At 39.4% G+C, this 15287-nt stretch overlaps 1 protein-coding gene across 1 annotated transcript in view; it reads left to right on the top strand.

Moving 5' to 3' along the window:
• Positions 1 to 15287, top strand: part of FREM2 (FRAS1 related extracellular matrix 2) — a 166135-nt gene that overhangs the window by 72956 nt on the left and 77892 nt on the right. Inside the window, exons 3-5 of the mRNA XM_072797284.1 lie at positions 1038 to 1184; positions 6952 to 7182; positions 13758 to 13883. Coding sequence (XP_072653385.1) covers positions 1038 to 1184; positions 6952 to 7182; positions 13758 to 13883 — 504 coding nt within the window. The remainder of the gene's footprint in view (positions 1 to 1037; positions 1185 to 6951; positions 7183 to 13757; positions 13884 to 15287) is intronic.

The following is a 15287-nucleotide window of genomic DNA, read 5'->3' as shown; positions in this document are numbered from 1 at the left end:
AAATTTCTAGCCAAGATGAACATTCTTTCGTGTACTCATTCTCTCGGTGTTTCCCCTTGTGCGGATTTTTTTGCCCTCAGTCCATTAAAGTCCTGAGGTTTTCCTGACTCCTTTCTTTTTCTCTAGAGTAGCTCTCTCTGTGTGAACTCAGAAGAGAAGAAACTAGAGTTAAAATGGTGCCTCTGGCTGTGTTTGTTATTTGGGCTTCTTCCCACTCTTTTCCAGAAAGACTTAAAAGACGTTACCAAGGCCTTTGTTTATAAACCTCACTTTACTCTGAAATAATTGGTGTAGATCAAAGGAAGTGGAGGGATACTGCAGAGTGATGAGCTGATAACCCTTCCTCCTCTCATGTTCCCGGCCCGCAGCTTTCTCCTGGAGAGGCCCTACACAGCTGGGCAGCTCCTGCTGGCGGGCTGGCTCCGGGGTGGTGGGCGTGGGGGTGGGGGCCCAGAGCCTTATCTGGAGAGGAGATGGAGTCAATGAAAAGAGCTGTTTGCTCTTAGGAGTGGAGTGGGGTAGAGCGGGGAAGGGAGGCGGAGAAGCGGTATTTGTTTTTTCTTAAGTGGTTATAATTAAAGCTTTCCACCCAATTGCTCGGTGAACCAGAAAAAGGTATTTGTGAATCTGTGTGTGTGTGTTTAACCCCACAAATGAGCCTTGAGACCCGCTTCAGAAAGAAAACCTGCTCTCCGGCGACACCTTGTGGAGTGTGGGTAATCCTGCAACTTGATGGAATTGCTTCTGGACGCCGCCGTGTGCCCCTTCCTTCCCGGTTGCTCCTTACCTGTGTGCTCCTTACCCATGTTGCCTTCTAAAGATCAAGGAATTTTGTGACGGATTATGTCGACTGTTGTATTTTTGTAGGACAGTCGCCGAACAGAAGCCGTATCTCCAGGTGTGCGCTCTGGAGCTGCGTGTCAAACCAAGTAACTATAGTGATTCTTAACGTTGCATCATTAAAGTCATCCGTGGAATTTTTAAGGTCATTCATTCAAGAAAGCACTGATTTGGGGCTTTAAATTTTTGTTTTCTAGGAGGAAACAAATTAACCAAGCAACATTTTCGTCTGAATTGGGCATGGATCTCCTTTGAAAAGGAATATTACCTGATCAATGAGGACTCCAAATTTCTAGATGTCGTTCTTAAACGTAGAGGGTTTTTGGGAGAGACTTCATTTATAAGTAAGTTTAATTTGCGCTTCTGTCTCAAAATCCCCCTTTTTCTAGTGAAAGTTCATAATTTTACCATGATTAAAATATGTTTAGTTTACTGCTCTAGATTTAAAGCTTAGGGGAATGTTGACATTTAAAGGTTCTTTAACTGCTAAAGAATCTGTCAAGAGTTTTGTGTCAAGGCTAAATCACAGAGACAAAAGGCTGCAAATATAGGAAATGTGTAACCAGTTGCATATACCTCTCCAAACCTTCTACCTACATATGATCTTTCTCTGATATAAGGTTATTTAACCTTACAAAAATGACGGTAACCACTCATAAATTAAAAAGTTATAAACGTCACTAGACCTTAGAAGAGGCTTAGGCAAATCTGTAATTTAACCATAAGATACAAATCTGCAGGAATGTCAATGTAAAAATATATGAGGGCCACTTTAATAATAAGCAAATGAAAAAACATTCAGTAACCTATTACGCATTGAAGTGTAATTTACTATTTGTTGCATTAGAATGCTCTGCCACAGGTCACAAAAAGTTGCATAAAAGTACAAAAAATACATAAAAGATGTACATTATGACTTTTCTTCAGAACCAACAGTAAAATATTAAATACTTTTTTGCTGCTTTTCCCTTTTAAATCAAACTGAGAATCAAAAGCAAAAAAGAAGGGCTTTTTTCAAGCCAATCCAAGCTCACATTCAATTTCACGGAGGCATAAAATAGAGAAAAGTAGGTATATTGGTAACTTTAAAGACTAACATGGCACAAAATATTTGGCATATTGATGAAAAGTGATAGCACCCCAAGCAATCATATTATTTTTGGTATTGTGGGTTTTATAGACATCTAGGCTGATAGAATTTTCATGAGGTAAAAGAGCTTTCATTGTCAGCTAAGATAGGAATCTAGGAAAATGTTGGCAATAAAAAAGAATAAAAACTGAGCAATCCTGTGTTTGTCTGCAAAACAATTATTTGAAAATTTGCAAAAGCCTTAATGAGTAGATCCCTATGCACTCGCACATGCCCACTCACACACACACACACACACACACACACACACACACAGCACAAACCATGCCTTAGCCACAGCCACAGTCCCCACCCACCCACCTTGTTCCCTCTGATGTTTGGATGCTGGATATTAATTACTCCCTTTTTTCTTAAAGAGTGCTTTTGTTTTTTAACTGTAGAAGAGGGATTTTCACACTACGGTCTGCGGATCTCTTAGGATTACTTAGCTCAAGGGGAACTGGTCCACCTGCAGACCTTCGGCAGCCAGAGCAGCTCTGCTTGCACGCACCTCTTCTCAGCTGTCATTTACACTCTCTGTGCCAACCTTTGAAAGCACTCCTGTTGCTCTCTGGTTAGGAGCATGTTTTCTTTACACACACACACACACACACGTGCTCTGCAGACCAGGAATCTCATCCTGTTTTACTTATTGCGAGTGATGAGCCTTAACTGTGCTTTGTGCTTGAGAATAGGGGGAAAATAACTAAAACACAGAGAACCTTAGCAATTCTTAAGGATGCCTTCACCTATTTGCATTTTGCCTGAATTCCTGGTGGGTATACTCAATTTACTCACATACACAAAATCCACGCAATTCATGGAAAAGTTAACAGTTGAAAGATATTTTGAAATGGGAAATCTTTCCACATTTTTCTCTTCGTTTTCTTTTTAAAGCTGAATCCTAAAATGTCAAACAAGAGCTCTTTTTCTCTCCCAATGTTATTTTTTCTGTGAACTCTTATTTCCTATGGGTGGAGATGAGTTCCAGCTATTCTACAAAGGTTCTTAACTCTCCTTGGTTAACCTCACGTTACTTAGTAACCTGGGGAGATAGGAAGTTGGAAAGACTTCTGTGTGTGGCCCACACCCATCAATCACTGAAGATGGCAGTAGGATTCAAGCTGGGATAGAGAATAGAAGGCAGATTAAAGAGGAAGGCAGCCTCCAGGAAGCTCTACAATGAATGTGTTTCATGTTCCTGTTTCCTAAAACCTCCACTTTGACTTACGAACTTTTAGAATTAGATAGCTTACAAGATCTCTAAAGGCAGACTGTCACTTACCTTTAGGAGCACAGCTAGTAAACCATGAATTACATGAAGTGTATATATTTTTTTTTTTTTATCAGAGGTAACTTTTCATTTTATAACCAATATAACCCATTAATAAATTAAATATGTCTTTGCATTTCATAAGGGTGTTTGAATTTCAAAGATTTTATTACTGCCAGTTATTGAGCATTTACTAAATAACAAGATACTTCATTAGGCACATTAGGTACTTTTACTTTTGTCTCTTACTCCTAACGACTTACTTTGTTTGCTGACTCAACCTGATATTTTCTTGAGTGCTTACTCAGTGCCAGGCATTGTGTTACATAATGGACTATGAAGTGGCCATCATAGCTGACATTTATTGAGTTCTTATTATGTGCCAGCCCTAGTGCCCAATACCTTACATAGTCTACCCCATAAGAGGAGTGTCTTGATAAACCCCATTATGCAGGTAAAGAAACAGAGAGGTTGTCAGATGTCCAAAGCTACCAAGGGGCAGAGCTGAAATTTGGCCCCGGAGCTAACTTTCTGAACTACCCCACGATGGTGCTTCTTAAATTCTCCGCAACTGAGGAGGTTCATAACCTGCCTGAGATCCCCGTGCTGCTCTGTGGCAGAGGTAGGGTATGAAATCTATTCTCTCCTTCCAAAAGTACCTTGCTTGACCTCTGTGCCATTTTTTCATGCCAGAGGAAAAGATGCAATTGTGGTTTCACTCAGTAAATCAAAGTAATATGTTTTGTTTAATAATTAATTCTTTTTGAAAAAAATAAAAGCGTAAGTTTAAGCCTAATTTGTAAGCTTTTTAATTTCCAGAATTCTTTTTGCCCCATCTAATAATGTTACTTATAACATATATGGTTTACCAGCTGAATATTTGTATCTCCAAGTAAGAGCATTTTTTGAGCATTGTGTGCACTTGAACTGTCCCATCCACCACATTATATGAAAATGTGGACTAATCTGTGGCCTCCACAGTCTATATGCCATTTCTTCATCCTTTATTAAAATGGGCACCTATGTAAAGGTCCTTGTGGAGTTATGAAGTATTTAGTATGTGTCTACCTACTCTCAGATTTTAATGCACATGAGTTTTTCCTGGATCTTGTTATAATGTTGATTCTGATTCAGTGGGTCTGGGATTTCTAAAATTCTGCATTTCTAATAATAAGCTCTCAGATGTTGCTTATGCTGCTAGTCCATGGATCACACTATAAGTAACAAGATAGATAAGCACTATACTCAGAGTAGGTATGTGTGTTAACTATAAAAAGAAAATCTTTATTTTTGATCCAAAACAAGTTTAGTATTTCATCTGTCTTATTTTAATCCTCTAAAAATATAACCTGTCCTTTTTAGTTTTATCTCATGTTTGAGAAGCATATCAACAATTTAAAACAACAGCCTTTTTCTTTTTTTTCACAAGATGAAGGGGCACCTGGGTGGCTCAGTTCAGTTAAACATCTGTCTTTGGCACAGGTCATGAGCCCAGGGTCCTGGGATCAAGCCCCTCATTGGGGTCCCTCCTTAATGAGGAGTTTGCTTGTCCCTCTCCCTCTGCCCCTCCCCCCTGCTTGTTTGCTATCCCTCCCTCTCTCTCTCTCTCTATCTCTCTTTCCTTCTTCCCCTCTCTCCCCCCCTCAAATAAATAAATAAAATCTTAAAAAAATTGAAGTCCATTCCTCTTTGCTTGGCGAATCAACAGTTTTGCCTATTTATAACTTACGTATAATTGGGCATATTTTATAAAATCCACCCAAAAAATTATACATGTTTTTAGCAGCAACAGTGAGATTTGGTGTTATAACATACGATTTTTTTAGGTGGATAACTTGATAATCACTTAGTAAGGATGACTAGTTGGAACTAGTGGAAGTTCCTTGTATTATACTCATTCCTTTTTGTCTTTAACTGCCTTTTGAATCCCAAGGAAAATTGCATGATTGCTAAAACAAAACAAAACAGAGAAGTGGGCAGTGGTTATCAGACACCAAATAAAAGATTCTTTGCCTGGCTCATGCCACTGGGGATAGATGGATCAATGAGCAGCATGTACACTGGAACCTCAGAATGATTCCTATCATCATCACCTTGGCAGCGAATTATGGTGGACCCAAGAGGTGTTGACAACCTGCCTGTGTGCATTAGGAACTAGAGAGCTAACAGGAAGTCTGTAACATTCAACAAAATATGTAGTGCTAAAATTCCTGATTCTGTGCACTTTTTCCTACTGACATTAAATAGATCATGTTTTACCTACTAATAAAAAGAAAATGCGGGACCCCTGGGTGGCTCAGGGTTGAGTGCCAGCCTTCAGCCCAGGGTGTGATCCTGGAGTCCCAGGATCGAGTCCCACATCAGGCTCCCTGCATGGAGCCTACTTCTCCCTCTGCCTATGTCTCTGCCTCTCTCTCTGTCTCTCTCTCTCTGTCTCTCTCATGAATAAATAAATAAAATCTTAAAAAAAAGAAAATGCAACATTTGTATCTCAGTTGTTTTTCTGAGCTCTGTAAGACAAAAATATTTTAATGAAATATTTATTTTCATCTTCATTTTAAGATGAGACTAGCAGTAATGTTAGTCAGGTGAAGCAATAAATACACTAATCTTACATAAGGACTGTTATCTAAAAAGACAGAACAACTGTCTGAAACAATTAAATGAGAAATGTTAGAAAGACTTTATTTTCAGACTTTTAAATCTAATAGTTACAAGATTTTATTTTTCCCTATTAAAGCCTGTTTTTCCTACCAACTTCTCTCAAAATGCCAATGTTTAAAGAAATATGCTTGAAAATTATTAACTTGACTTGCTAAGAGGTTCTGATTCAGTACTTAGGGTCCACTAACACAAGTGCTACTGCAATTTTATAATTTTTCTATGACATTGAATTTGTTGACTGCTGACTATAGATAATCTACGATTTGAATACATGGTACAGTAATGTTAAAGATCCTCTTGTAATGTAGTGAAAAACTCAGAGATCCTTCAGCCTCCCCAGCTCACTGCAGTTGACCTTGAGTGAACCATCAGAGTAAGCCAAACGTACTACTTATAATAACTATAAATATTTAGCTCTCCCATTCTGTTCACATGGTTTCATGGAATTCTGAAGAGTTCCACAAGAAAAAACCTGGCTGTGGTCATGTTGAGAATCACTGAATTAGATTCTTCTAAGGGTCCTAGTTCCAGTAAATGTGTAGACAATACTGTAATTCTTTATTATGCTTGGTCATTTACGACTTTGATTATCAAAGAATTCTTGACTAACAGAGTTTCTTACTGGTTTATATTTTCTAGTTAGAGAATTTTTCTTGTTATTTATCAAATGACATGTGCAGCATAAACACATGGAAAAGTAAATATGAAGAGTTTTTAGACTGAACCAATTTGCAGGAGTGAGAATATTCACAACATGAATAATCAATTTACGGGGTCTTGCTTTATAAGAGGTTCCATCTAACACAAACATAGCTCAGAGAATATACAGGAAAACCATCATGAGGTAAGAATAAAACAATCATGAGCTGACCAACACACCTACAGGAGAACACTTTCACTGTGGAACCTGCACCCAATTGTCCATTTCATGGGATCAAAGCTGGATCTAGTGAAATGTAGGATAAAGTAACACAAAAAGTTAACAACAGGGAAAACCTAAATAATCTAATTGAAACTAAGAAAATGATACCATGTTTTTGTGAAGGTATTGGCACAAGAGATGGGACTGCAGAAAAAGACAAAGACTTCAAGGGCAAAGCACAGAAACAAGTACAGTTCAACCCAGGCCAGACCAGGGCAACCTGGAAAGTGCGGATCATGAGCGATGGGGAGCATGAGCAGTCGGAGACCTTCCAGGTGGTTCTCTCAGAGCCGGTGCTGGCTGCTTTGGAGTTTCCCACAGTGACCACAGTGGAGATCATTGACCCAGGAGATGGTAAGAGCTATCATCAACTTGTTTGTGTTGTTGCTGTTGGGTTTTTAATGACAAAATACCTTATAAAGGAAGTTTTAAATTCAGTGTTTCTGTGGGGAGAATGTTCTAGTCTAATGGGACCATATTCTCAGATATGCTGATGTGAAGGGGAAGCCAAAAACTAATAAATTAATAAGGGAAGAAATATTGTTCCAAGTAAATGAACCACAAATGCACATAGGATTATGAACATATTCTTTCTCTTCTAATTTTATCCTTTATTTTTTAAAATATTTTTTAAGATATTTATTTATTTATTCATGAGAGAGAGAGAGAGAGAGAGAGAGAGGCAGAGACACAGGCAGAGGGAGAAGCAGGCTCCGTGCACCGGGGGCCCGATGGACTCGATCCCGGGTCTCCAGGATCAGGCCCTGGGCCGAAGGTGGTGCTAAACCAGAGCCACGTGGGCTGCCCTAATTTTATCCTTTAGAAATGAATATTGCTCATCTCATTTTTTTGAATTGGTTCTTCACTTCTTAAGGTCTTTTAAAATTTCCTTTAAACAAATAGTTTAAGAATTAGACCATTTAGGGAGTAATTTGCTTCCCATAATATTTGATTGTTCAAGTTTCCTACATATATTTATGAGCCAGAAATTTTCATTTGGCCCATATGCTTCCACATTTGTTACATAAAACATATCCGACCTCTCCCCACTCTTCAGTGACTTGTGTCTTGTATTTTTGCTCTTAATTTATATCAGGTGATGCTTTTTTGTTAGGGTACACCTTTGGCTGATGTTGGTAAAAGTGAATCTCACTGCTTTTGTGTGTAACTTGACCTCTTCCCTCCCCCTGCCATACTTCTACAGTGCTGGCTTGTCTCAGTGCAGTCAGGGGGAAAAAAAAAAAGGAAAGAAAAGAAAAAGGTTGAATGGCTTTTTGAGAGTTGGCATTTATACAAAGGTTGGAGAGACTCTTCTAAAGCTGAAATCCTGTCAGAAGCCAGACGTGACTTTCTTTTCAACTGCCAGCCTACTTTATTTTGTCAGGCTGAAAACTCTTAAATTTTCTATGAAGATACAATCTACTGAGTACATGAAATGGAGATGTGTGGAAACCTCTGGGTTAAAAGACTGAACATAATTAGAGAGTGTAAGAGAAATGGGGCTCTGGTCTGTTTGTTTAACATCTCTCCTTTAGTTTAATTTGAAGTTCAATTATGTTTATACTTCCTTTAAAGAACAGTTGGCATTTAATTACATTTAGTTTTATCTGCACTATCTAGGTATAAATAATTAAATTTTCTTCTAGTTCTGAGTTTTGGATGAGTGCTAGCATAATAAACAAGCCCGTGGCAACTGTAATACGTATAAACTGGCCCATCAGTTAGAGCCTGTGTGAAGCCATTTCTTTTTTTGTTTCTTTCTTTTCTTTTTTTTTTTAAAGTAAGCTCTAGGCCCAGTGTGGGGCTTGAACTCATGACCCTGAAATCAACAGTCACATGTTCCACCGACCAAGCTAGCCAGGTATCCCTGATGCCATTTCTTGCATCATGCATGTCTTAAGTATTTTTGTTTCAGTTTGATTCCACAATCTCCATCCTTTACAGATGCACACAGAAAGTTCCAGTGGGGAGGGAAAAGTATGTGAAGCGTTTAGGTCGTGTTCTGGATGAGGAACTAACTTGAAACATCTGCCGGGGAAGCTTTTCTCCCTCTCTCCTTTTCCAGTTTCTCCCATAAACCACGCATTTCTGTCCAAAGTTAGGTGTGCAGAAGACCTAAACATGGTGCTGGACCTGTTCACCCTCTGTCAGACCAAGTACAGGAGTGGGCTCCAGAGCTAAGGGCAAACTCCAGACACCTAGCTTCCATTTTTATTCATAAGTCAAACCTGGTGGTACTAACAGCAAGTCCTTAAGGTGTAGGAAGAACCAAAACTCAAGGACTCAAGGTCTGAAGTTACAATGCCCTATGTGGGACTTATATGAATAACTTATCTAAGAGTTGGCCAGTATAGACTAGATGTATAGGATAAGTATTATATATGATCAACTCTGCCTTAGCTGAGGCTGCTATAGCAAAATCTAACACACTGGGTGGTATAAGCAACAGACATTTATTTCTCACAATTCTGGAGGCTGGAAGTCCTAGATCAAGGTGCCAGCAGATTCAGGCTTGTGGTCTGCTGCCTTCTTGCTGTGTGATCACATGTGGTTCTTTGGTGCATGTGAGTGGAAAGACTGAGAAAGAGAGAGATCTCTTCCTCTTGTTTTAAGGATACTAATCCCCAAATGAGGGCCTCACCCTTAAGACCTCATCTAAGCCTAATTACTTCCTGACCATTCCCACCTCCAGTAGCATAACTTTGAGAGTTAGGGCTTCCATGTATAAATTTCAAGGGATACATTCAGTCCACAGCAAACTTTAATAAAGAAAGAAAACTTTTTGTGAAATTTATACTAATGCTGTTGGAATAAATGACCTAAGTGATACCAGACTGCATTTCCGTTAGTTAATGAAGAAACTCATTGGAACTCATTGAACACCTGACTTGAATATTCCATGGCACTCTGTGTATTTTTTCTGATGAAGTGCTTTGATCATTTCTATGTTGAAATTTTATGTTTGGTAAAATCCTACTTCATAATAGTGGGAGTAATTTTACCCTTACAAAACCTCGTGTTAAAAATAAACAAGATATTTCCAGATGTCACTCTGTTGCCATTAACAGCCTACTGTCTTCCGGTTTCTCTCCCATTCCTTCAGGCTTTTGTCCCCCTGCTCCACTGAGCCAGTTCTTGTAAAGATAACCAGTGACTTCACTTTGCCAAATCTAATGATCGATTCTCAACTTTCTTGACTTGTCAACAGCATTTGAAACCTTTGATCGGTCCCTGTATCTTAAAAACATGTTTTGCACTTGGCCTCCCTTATCCACACTCCCTTGGTTATTCTCTTCACTGGGACCCCTCTCAGCCTCCTTTGGTCAGTCTTCCTTATCTCTCTGACCTCTAAATGCCCTGAGGCTGGTTCCTGGATCCATTGTCTTCTTTATCTACAGTCCCTCCCTAAATAATTTTATTCTGACTTCATATACAACATGCCAGTAACTCCCACTTTTATCCTTCCAATCTAGACCTATCCACTGAAATCCAGGATTGTATACCCAACTGGCGAATTTGATATCTCACCTTGGATATTTAAAAGACACCTCAAATAAACAAACAAACAAATAAATAAATAAATAAATAATAAATCTTTATTTTAATATGTCCAAAATGGAACTCCTGATCCACCCATAAATCTGATTCTCATGCAGTCTCCTCCACTTCTATAAACAGCACTTTCATCTTTCTAGTTGGTCAAGAAACTTGGAGTTACTCTTGACTCTTCTGTTTTCTCACATACCACAGCTGATCCATTAGAAAATTCTTCTGGGGGGCATCTGGGTAGCTCAGTGGTTGATTGTCTGCCTTTGGCTCAGGTTGTGATCCTAGGGTTGTGGGATTGAGTCCCACATCGGGTTCCCCACGGGGAGCATGCTTTCTCCCTCTGACTGTGACTCTGCCTCTGTGTCTCTCATGAATAAATAAAAAAATAAAATCTTAAAAGAAAAAAAAAAAAGAAAAGAAAACTCTTCTGGCTCTTCCTTTGTATGTCCTGGACACAACCATATTATATCAGCTTTGCTGCTACCGCCTGATCCAGTCTTCTTTGATCTTTGTCCTGGATGGTTGCAAAGCCTCCCAACTAAGCTCCTTGCCAGCTCTTGGCCTTCAATGTCTATCTCACAAGAGCCAAAAATAATGTTCTTAAAATATGTCAAGTTACAGTATCCCCATATTCAAAGACTTCTCATGCTTTTATATTGAAAGATGGATAAATATACACACAGACAGTGGACAGACCACATATTAAAATACAACTCTGACGCACAGTCTACAGCAACTGGGGAGCAAAACCACAGCCTCTGAAGCAATCAGCCTCAAATGGTCAAAATTTGATCAATAACTGAGAGCTTCCCTCATTTTTGTCTTCGTTTTCAACTGAAGACCAACCAGAGAAACCAGATGTGTACCTGTAACTAGTCACATAGGATGCCCCACTTCTAGTTAGCCTGCCCACAGCTTCCCTGTACCGACAGCCTCTTGTCAAGGCACACTTGCAGCCTCTCCTTTATTCCACTATAAAGCTTTACAACTCCTCCACCTGCCTTTGAGTGTCTGCCAAAGACAAGTGATGATGGCTGACTCCTTTGCTATGGCAGACTTTGAATAACCATTGTGTGTTTTCATCCCATTGGGTAATCTTTGATTATTTGCATAATATTTTACTCTGATTTAAACCCAAAGTCCTCCCAGTGATCCTGAAAGCACCAAGCCATCTTTCTACCACCCACCATTTCACTGGTCTCATGTCTTGCCCTTTCTTACTTATTCAGTTTACTCAAGCCACATTGGCCTCCTGGCCATTCTTTATACACGCCTGGCATAACTTAGCCTGAGGCCCTTTTCACTTGTTCATTCCTTTGCCTGGAATTCTCTTCTGTAAGTCATTCATGGAGGGCATCTGGTTACCACCTTGCAATCTCAGCTCAAATGTGACTCTGTCAGAGATACTTACCTATATAACACAGGCCCACCATGGCACATATCCTGCCCTGGCCTTTGTGCCCTGCAGCACACTCTGTTCTCTTCATATGACTTGTTACTTCTTGACATACTATACATTCTTGTATATTTGTTTATTTTGTTCCTCTTCCCCACCCCCAACTAGAATGAAAACCCCCTAAGACCAGAGATTTTGCTTACTTCCATATCTCCTCTGCCTAGTAGGAGTGTGTGGCAAGTACAAGTCACCCAATCTATTTGATAAATGAATAATTAGTCATAAAATCTTGTATCCACCCTTTTTGGCTTTTTAATAGTACTATTTTTAAAATTGGTCTATCAGTCAGAATCTCAGAAGAAAACAAATGACACATTCAATTCTTTAAATGTAATGATTTAAATTTAAATTAATTCAAGTAATTTAAAAAGAATGTAATAATATGACTATTTACAAAGGCAAAGGCAAAGATTGGGAAACCACCAAACATACTAAAGTCTAGTAAGAAAAGGCACCATTACCACCTCTAGGCCTGAGGGCAAGAGAAGAAGGTAGCTGAGCCCCAAGAGTGAGCGAGGGAGTCCAGTGGGCCCTTTACTTGGGGAGGAAAGGGTGTGGCCAGCCCTAAACCCTGAAGGAGCCAGGGGAATGAAGGCCACAGACCTCATTCTACTTTTGACCTCCAAGTCCTGCCCATGCTCCCCTTTGGCTGACCCAACTGGAAGCCAGAGCACAAGGGAAATCTTTGATGTGGCTCATATTAGTCAGCAACTGGGGCACAGGGCAGGGTGGAGAGGATGGATCATGGACCCTCTTGAGCACTTCTGTCTAATGGTCTTTTGTAATCATCAAAAGCAGTATGGCTTGCTGTTTTAAAAATAACTGTGAAGCATTTTCTAAGTGTCTGTGCGACTTTCAGTGAAACAGACTCACAGTCACCAAAGTGTCTGTTTGTGGGTTATCATGTCAATTTATCAAGCTAAATGTTCTACCAAACTCAACATACTTTTACATTGAGCTGTATTTTTCACCAATTTAGTTATGCCATTTTTATTATCTAGTGTGTCTTTCAACTACCTTAAAAATGAATCATTGAGACTTATTATATAAATACAATGTTGTATACTATGTGTTATTGTTCTTTTTCTAGGGGAGGAAGGACATACCAAAGGTATGTTCCTTAGAGCTGATTAATAGACTTATGAATTCTAAAGAAATTGCTACTATTTATTTTTAAGATTTTTTTTATTTATTTGAGATTGAGTGAGAGCATGGAGGGGGTGGGGCAGAGGGAGAGGGAGAAGCAGGCTTCACACTGAGCAGGGAGCCTGATGTGGGACTCAGTCCCCAGGGCCTGAGCCAAAGGCAGACTCCTAATCAACTGAGCCACCCAGGTGCCCAAGGAACTGCTATTTAAAAATCAAGCCAAACAAAAAATAATCAAGTGTTGAATAATGCATTATTATATTTTTAATCATTAATCATTCAAAAGGAACAAATTTGATGTAAAGAGTACTAGAGTCCACTTTATGAGATCTAAATTTTAATTTCAACTCATCTAGTAAGAAGCGTAGGCAAACAAGTTCAACTCTCTGCACCCAGGCTTCTTCATGTGTAAAGTACAAGGTGGGACATGCTGACCCTGACATCTCTTCTGCCTCTTAAATTTGACTATATCATTGGAAGGTGGTGATCTATGTCAAAGAACAAAGTTACTTTTAAAGGAAGTTTGTCAAGAGCCCATTGAGAAAAAAAAGCAATTTGTAGAGCTAAAAGCCACTTTGGATTTTATTTCAAGATTAAGAATTCACTTGCCCAGAGCCTGCATGCTTTATATATACTTTTGCTCCCCTTTTCTCCTCCTCACTCGGTTTTATTCTAAAAGAATATGCAAGGGGAAAAAGTTAGAGCAATTTGAATTTGCATAGGATTGCTCGAAGCTCTGACAAAAACAATAGTGGCTGTGATTGTGTTTTCTCCTTAGAGTCAACTGTATTTATTCCCCAGTCTGAATACTCTGTTGAAGAAGACGTCGGTGAGCTGTTCATTCCCATTAGGAGGAGTGGAGACGTGAGCCAGGAGCTGATGGTGATCTGTTACACACAACAAGGTACGTCGGTTTACCAAAGAACTGAACTGCGCCCGCCACCCTGAGATGTATATATAAGCCTCTTTGACATGTGGAAACCATAACATTATGCCTTGAGGGGTGTGCTTTACTATTACAGTTTTCATAAGGTGAAAAAAAAAAGCATTTATCCAGAAGTCTTCCTTCACTATTACACTGCTGAGGACCTCTTTCAAGAAGGCCTGGGAGCACTGCTGTTACTTATCAAAACATATCTGATTTGTGTGGTTACTTATTGTGATGATAAAAGCTGTTCGGGGTGCAAGAAATTGAAGTTTTCTTCCTCCACCCAAACTCAATCAAGTAGCAGAGGATTCTTTTTTAAAAAGAGAGAGAGAGAGAGAAGCAGAGAAATATATACCCAAGGAAAAGAAACTAATTTCAAACTAGTTTGAAGCTCTGAATTTCCATATATTTGTTTTGTACATTGAGGAAACCTCCTCTGAATTTCAAATATTTCTTGTGTTCACTGGGTAAGCCGCCTCTGAATTTGAAAATATTTCTTTTGCTCATTGGGTAAGCCTCCTCTGAAAGGTGATTTTATGCGATACAAAATTAAAATTAATACATAATATTCATTAATATAATATCTTTCTAAGAAACAGGTAGATTTTCGAAGAATGTAAAAGAAAAGGTCATATATGTGGTTGATATCTGAGAGACAATCATGATAAGTCCCATTAGTGTAGTTACATGAGTTGAAAGCCAGGAAGAAAGTGTGGTCGGGAACACAGACTTCAGGGTCACCTTGGGCTCTGGGTCCCAGAGCAAGTGGTGTAACCTCTGTAAACCTCCAATGTGTAGCCTGTACTAGAGTGTTGAGAGGATTAAGAAGGTAATGCATATAAAAGTGCTTATTAGCACTTTGCCTGTACACGGGAAGCATTGGAATTGTAGGTGCTATTATTTTGTAATATTGTCTTCTACTGAATGTCCAGTGGCAGGAAGTAGAGAGGAAAACACTTGAAATGTGATATTCTTTGTATGTTTGAGACCACTGTGTAGATGACTCAAGATGCTGAAACAGTACATAGGCACTATTGCAATTTCTGAGGAGGTTCATATATATGAACTGAACATGAAGATGTTGCATATGAAAATAACTGTTAGGGGGCGCTGCGAGATGGTGGAGGAGTAGGTCCCCAAGTCACCTGTCCCCACCAACTTACCTACATAACTTTCAAATCATCCTGAAAACCTACAAATTCGGCCTGAGATTTAAAGAGAGAATAGCTGGAGTGCTACAGTGAGAAAAGTTCGTGCTTCTAATAAGGTAGGAAGATGGAAAAAATAAATTAAAAAAATCCAGTGGGAGAGGGGCCGAGAGGAGCCAGGCTGAGGGCAGGCGGGAAGAGCCTCTGGGACAGGAGAGCCCAGACCCGGAGA

The sequence above is a fragment of the Canis lupus genome, chromosome 24, assembly GCF_048164855.1.
Source record: "Canis lupus baileyi chromosome 24, mCanLup2.hap1, whole genome shotgun sequence".
Taxonomy (NCBI): Eukaryota; Metazoa; Chordata; class Mammalia; order Carnivora; family Canidae; genus Canis; species Canis lupus.
This window is presented reverse-complemented; position numbering and strand designations above follow the sequence as displayed.